This window comes from Empidonax traillii, unplaced genomic scaffold (genome assembly GCF_003031625.1).
Source record: "Empidonax traillii isolate 1590-97213 ecotype Southwest subspecies unplaced genomic scaffold, ASM303162v1 scaffold90:size2128546, whole genome shotgun sequence".
NCBI lineage: Eukaryota > Metazoa > Chordata > Aves > Passeriformes > Tyrannidae > Empidonax > Empidonax traillii.
Window position 1 is genome coordinate 1,069,972 of NW_020955283.1, and position 6,000 is coordinate 1,075,971.

At 39.1% G+C, this 6,000-nt stretch overlaps 1 protein-coding gene across 2 annotated transcripts in view; it reads left to right on the forward strand.

The window, feature by feature from the left end:
• AQP9 (aquaporin 9) overlaps positions 1-6,000 on the forward strand; it is a 28,005-nt gene that overhangs the window by 13,225 nt on the left and 8,780 nt on the right. For both annotated transcript variants that reach the window (XM_027881520.1, XM_027881521.1), the window contains exons 3-5: positions 1,899-2,036; positions 4,060-4,178; positions 5,773-5,990. In XM_027881520.1, the coding sequence (XP_027737321.1) occupies positions 1,899-2,036; positions 4,060-4,178; positions 5,773-5,990 (475 nt within the window). The remainder of the gene's footprint in view (positions 1-1,898; positions 2,037-4,059; positions 4,179-5,772; positions 5,991-6,000) is intronic.

Below are 6,000 nucleotides of genomic sequence, written 5' to 3' on the forward strand. Positions count from 1 at the left end.
AAATTCTAAATTCATGGTAACAAAAAAGCACAGTTTGCTTGCTTGGTGAATTTTAGCTTTTTACTTAGGAAAATTCCCCTTTTTACTTTTTCTCTATCTAATTTTTCTCAATATCTAGATAATTTCCCGCTATTTTTTCCAGTGTAACATTTCAAACTCATGACTGTGATCACTGCAACTACGAAAGAATGGGGAACACACTGTCCAAAGTGGAGTTTTTTGTGGTTTTTTTTTTTAAACCAGGACACTAGCAGTGGTACAAGAACCAAGAATCTTTTAACTCCCTTTTGTCAGACTTTTCCTTTCCAGATTTCATGTTAATCTGCCATCGCTAATATTATTATGACTTGTCCTGGCCATCATAATCACCCTGTATTATATACAGGTGGGGAACAATATCAGGTGTTGAAAGAAACAAAAATTATTCATTCCAGCCTGAGTAAGGAACAAAAGACAAGACAACAATTAATCAAAATTCACATGAAGGGCTGTTAAACAAGTTGCCATCTATCTATTTTCTCTGTGCTGAAGAATTTGAAACACAGTGAGGAATTCAAAATTAATTCAAGACTGGTGCTACTAGGTCAGAGTTTTGGAAATGGTACAAAGAAGGTTTTATCCAACTTGTTATCTGTGTTTGTCAGTTCGCTGTGTATCAAAGGTGCCTGGATTTCATAAGATAATGACTCACTGAAGTGCAAACAAACACAGAAACTGTACATAGAGGCCCTTTCTCCATCACTAACCTTTGACAGATAAGGGACATGCTCTTTCAGGTTTTTTACCAAAGACAAGGGCCATTTTTTCTGATATCCATCCAGGCTGAAAGGAGACTTTACCTGGAAGATAAGCAATGGATGCTATGTCCTTGCAGTATTTTTACTGTGGAGTACTTTGTCATTGGTTTATTTATTTGCCTATTTGTATTTCTTAAGGAGCAACTACATATTTGTAAACAATGAAGTTTTCCAACACTTTTTTCCCATGTTGATAAAAAGTTTTGAGGGAAGTGAATATCATGTGACATAATAAATATATTTTAAAACCTAAAATTACCACAAGGAATTCCATTGTTACTTAAATCTTTTTCATGTATGAGTTCAAGTGTAGCTACTCCTGGATAAAAAGCAAGGCAGTTCCACAGGAAATAGAACTCTGTGTTCCAGCACAGCTACTTTATCAGTTTCCTTATCGTGGACCTTCCTGGATAGCGCAAGGACTTGATGAAAGCCCGTGATGAAGAACTATGCACTGCTGTCCCCAGATCCCATGCAGACATAGCTCACCAACAGCCAGCAGGAAGCTGGACAGCCCTAACATTATTTTATTTTGTGTTCATGAACACTGAGTGCCTGAGTAACCCCAGGCTGAAGACAGGGTCATAACCATGACTTAATCCCAGGTAAGGTACTCTGGGTCTGCCTCGAGATGCATAATAAAGCCCGTGATAGTCCTTAATCATAATACACTCTTATGAAACTGAATTAATGTTCTGCTGCCCCAATCCTACCCTAAAAATACAAAGCCAAAGGCCTCAAGGAGAGAGAATATGTTCAGAATGAGGGACCCTCCCCTCACAACTGATAGGCGAATTTAGGCTTTTCCTAGAAAAGTTGTCTGTAGATTTATAGATTACAGACTGCAGGAGAGCAGTCTGATGAACACCACAGTCCACAAACATCAAGAACAAAGATGGAGCTTGGTGGCTTTAGCCCTCCCTCCTCTAATTTCATCCAGCTTGTTTCAGTTTAATTGCAGTCAACATTTAAGTAAAGAATAACATCTAGAAAAGCATGTACTAGTCTTCTGCTCAAAAGTGCCTGCATTTTTACAAATCCTTCACCTATTCTCATGTATCTGACTCATCCACATGACTTATTTTGTGATTTATTTTTCAGGTGGTCATATAAACCCAGCTGTTTCATTAGCCATGTGCGTGACTGGAAGATTAAAATGGACCAAATTACCAATTTACATATTAGCACAACTCCTGGGAGCATTTGTTGGAGCAGCGGCTGTCTTTGGGATTTATTATGGTGAGTACACCTTAGACATGTTCACAGGACAAACTGGAGGTCAGGCAGTCTCTAAGGCCCCAGTTTCTCAATGAATGTCAAGCAGGAAGAGGACTCTTGTTCAGACAGAGCTAATGGCAGGACTGAAGCTAAAATCATAAAGAAGAAAGGGAGAAGCGTAAAGAGTTTGAAGGGAAGAACAATGGCTCGAACATTCCAAGTATCCTATAGATTTACTGAAACACTAATATCCCAGGAAATGTTCTGATTTTTAGAAAAATTATTCATGGGAAATCAGATACTCTGAGATCATGTATTTCTCAGTAAGGATTTTAAATTACTTAATAGCCAGGATATAGGGCTATCCATCTTCCAAGCAAATTAGAAACATTAAAGAACTGCTACAAGTGCCTGTAGGCAAATATCACCAACATCGTTCATTGAGAGTACAGGATATGAGATCAAGTCCCTCCTGACCAAACTTCAGACCACCCTAGAGAGGTGGCTCTCCAAGGCAAGGAACTCCAGGTAGAGTGATAAAGAGGTCACATATTAGAAAGGGAAAAAGAAAAAAGATTACCCCTTTCTTGAGGCACCTTTTTTTCCCACAGTGTGCCACAAAAGGAAAAAAACTTAGTAACAGACTGACTGACTGGATGAATCCTACTCCAAAACTTTGCTTCTACTGGCCCAGCCCATCTCCTGCAAAGCCTCTCTCATGGGCATAATGTCTGCAGGCAATGCTGAGTCAAGGTGCAACAGAGGGAAAATACAAATGGAAATGCCCGTTATTTGTCAGCTCAGGGCTCAGTACCCATAGTAATCCTGAGGAGAAAAATCTTTAGGAACCATTATAATTGATTTGGGTTTGGTGGTGACTGTGGGATTCCAGAACAGGATTTTCATCTCAATTTGAGTTGTCCTCAAGTCTGACAGCAGAATTACAGCTGTGGCCAGGATGCAGCAATGTGTTAATATGCATATGGGCTTGGAGGTGGAGCCACTATTCTGCTAAAAGGGCAGCAGAAGGGTAGGGAACCAAAATAGGGAACATAGGGCTGGGGTTTAGGTTGGAGACACCTTCCTGATGTTCAGGAGTGCAGGATTTTGTCATGTCTCTGTCTCTGCTCAAGTACTGTGCCCTCCTCTTGTTCTTATTAAATCTCAAACCTCTTCTGTACCTTTTCCTTCCTGCAACTTGCAGGATTGTCCCATACTCACTGACGCCCAGTTGTAAAACAGACAGAGTAGCTCACCCTTGTATTTTTCCTAATAGTTAAGTACAAAAAAACAATTCAACATTACAAATGAGAGCCTGGTTGAAATAAACAACTAAACATTCTCTACATCCTTGTTGTGCCTTAGGCAAAGCTAGAAAAAACACAGCAGCAAGGAGAATTAGATTTTTCTGTTTGCTTCAGGAGATGGGGAGCTGTTTCTTTGCTCACAAGTATCATCTCATCACTGGATTCACTAATAAAATAATGGATTAGAGTTTGTTTTCCATGTCTGTCTATGGAGATCTGAGTGATTCATCTCAATGTCCTCTTATTTCTAAATATTTATTTCTAAAATTGCACAAGTGTCAGATGGAATAAAGTAATTCCTGGTGGCTGGGTATGCACAACTGCCCAGCTAGGACATCAGGCACTTCTTGGGGCTCAGGCACTTCTTGGGGCATCTTACCAAATGTAGCAACTCTTACAGAATAATGCAACTGTATTCAGAATCAGAAAATGCTCCTTGGCACTGGGTTTGGAGCAGTGGGCAGGGGAAAATCAGCCCCATACTGAAAGCTGTGATTTCTGAAATGAGTACTTCAAGGCACAGGAGGAGAGATGAGACCGGAGGGTAGGATGAGTACATCACCCCAAATCCATTAACTGTGCTCCCAGAAAAAGAGATCACAGAATGAAAGAATGGTTTGGGTTGGAAAGGACCTTAAAAATCAGTTTCAGCTGGGAAGTGCACAGACTTATCATACAGTCCTAGAAAACCCAGGGTCTGTGGAGAAGTACAGGCAGTCACTGGCTGTTTTCTACAGATGCCTTTATGGATTACAGCGATGGGAAACTTGAAGTCACAGGACCTAATGCAACAGCACATATCTTTGCAACATACCCAGCTCCATATCTGTCCCTCATAAACGGATTTGCAGATCAGGTAAGTGCACTTGCTGTCTTAATTCTGCAAATCAAGTGTACTAAAATCTGTAAAATCAAGTAGTAAAAAGATACATAGATCTAAGGAGCATTCTGAATCTTTCACTCATATGTCCCTGTGTAAAAAACAATGAGAATGCAATGCTGTTTTGGAGGGGTTACCTTTCAGTAGTATTTTACAAGCAAGATAATTTCAGGTTGTTCTTTTCACATCATCTGAATTGTTGTTTTCATCATCTTAATTGTTACACTCTACCTGTCTTCAATGCAACATATGGAAGAGGTTTTCCTCAGCATAAATCAGTATTTCTCCATAAACCTCAGCAGTCATGCCCATTATATCAAAATCCAGCCCATTTTGTGGACCTATTATTCCTTAAGTAAAGCTTAAGCCAACAGCTTAAGACAGCCTGAACAACTGAGTTTTCTGCTTCCACAAGCCTCTTCTCTGACCTTCTGTTTGCAGATAGATTTGTAGTATTTACTATTTATCCTCTAATCCTACTTATGCAACAGTGAAAAAATGAAGTTTCATATCTTTTATCTACTTCTAAACAATTTACCCATCGTCTTCAGGCATGCATGAAATAAATACTGCATAAGCAAGGTATGAAAAACCAGGGATTGCCTGAGCACAGGATTCCTTACGTAAAAGATTGTGCAATCTGGCTTCAAAAAAACCCAAACAGTATTTTGAAGTTTTGTAAGAAAGACAGTTCTAATCTTTGGATCAGTCAACAGATTTTCGCCTAAGATGTTTTTACCCATGAGTGTTTTAAAACAAACCTTAAAACAGATGTAATAGAAATAATTTTTAAAACTCCCAAACTTAAACTTCTTTAAATCAGTATAGAAATTGAATGTTTTGACATTGCTGAAGCTTCTATCTGTTTTCCCATCAAGTTAATTATTAGCAAAATCAACATTTACAAAGCATTTGATTTAAGCAGAGCTCCACTTCCATTAAAGCAATTCTAAGAAAATTTCCTTCCTCAGCTCAATTAGCATTTGCAATACAGAGTTCATGTTACACTTATATGTGCAACAGTAATTTTGGCAATTCTTAATTTTTAGCTGATCAGTTTTGAGTCTGTAGATTTCACTTTTTCTTCTGATGGTGTGCAATACCTGGATACGAAGGTGCATAATTAGTCTAATTTATCAGCATGAACTACAGTAATGTAAAATACTTCTATTTCAATGTAACTGATTGCACTGGCATAGCAGAACTATCAAAAATTGAGTAAACAGAACTGTTAAATTGATAGGGGAAAAATATGGGGAAAAAGCATCAGACATCACAGAGGAGATGCTTTTTTAATCCTCTGTTCTTTCCACATCAGGTTGTTGCAGATTACTTTTTTCAAATGTCCTCAGCACGTTTCTTGTCTCTGTCTTTCAGCAGAGATCAAAACTTCTCATTGCTGTGAAATAGAGGGGCACTGATTTCCAAATTTTTCTACTCTGTATAGTGGGATAAATCTAAATACCAGCTCTAAGCCACCCCAATCTACAGAACTACCATAGCCCCTATTTTCATTATTGGAAAGAATCTGGACATACTTGCTTAATATTCTTTTCTTTGCCTTGGCCAGGTGATGTCAACAGCTGTTCTTCTTCTGGCTATATTTGCTATTTTTGACACTAAAAATAACAGCGTCCCGAAGGGCCTGGAGCCAATTGCAGTAGGACTTCTTATAATTGTTCTTACTTGCTCCTTGGGGATGAACAGTGGCTGTGCCATGAACCCGGCCAGGGATCTGGGCCCAAGGCTCTTCACAGCCGTTGCAGGGTGGGGGATGGAAGTATTCACGTAAGTATGC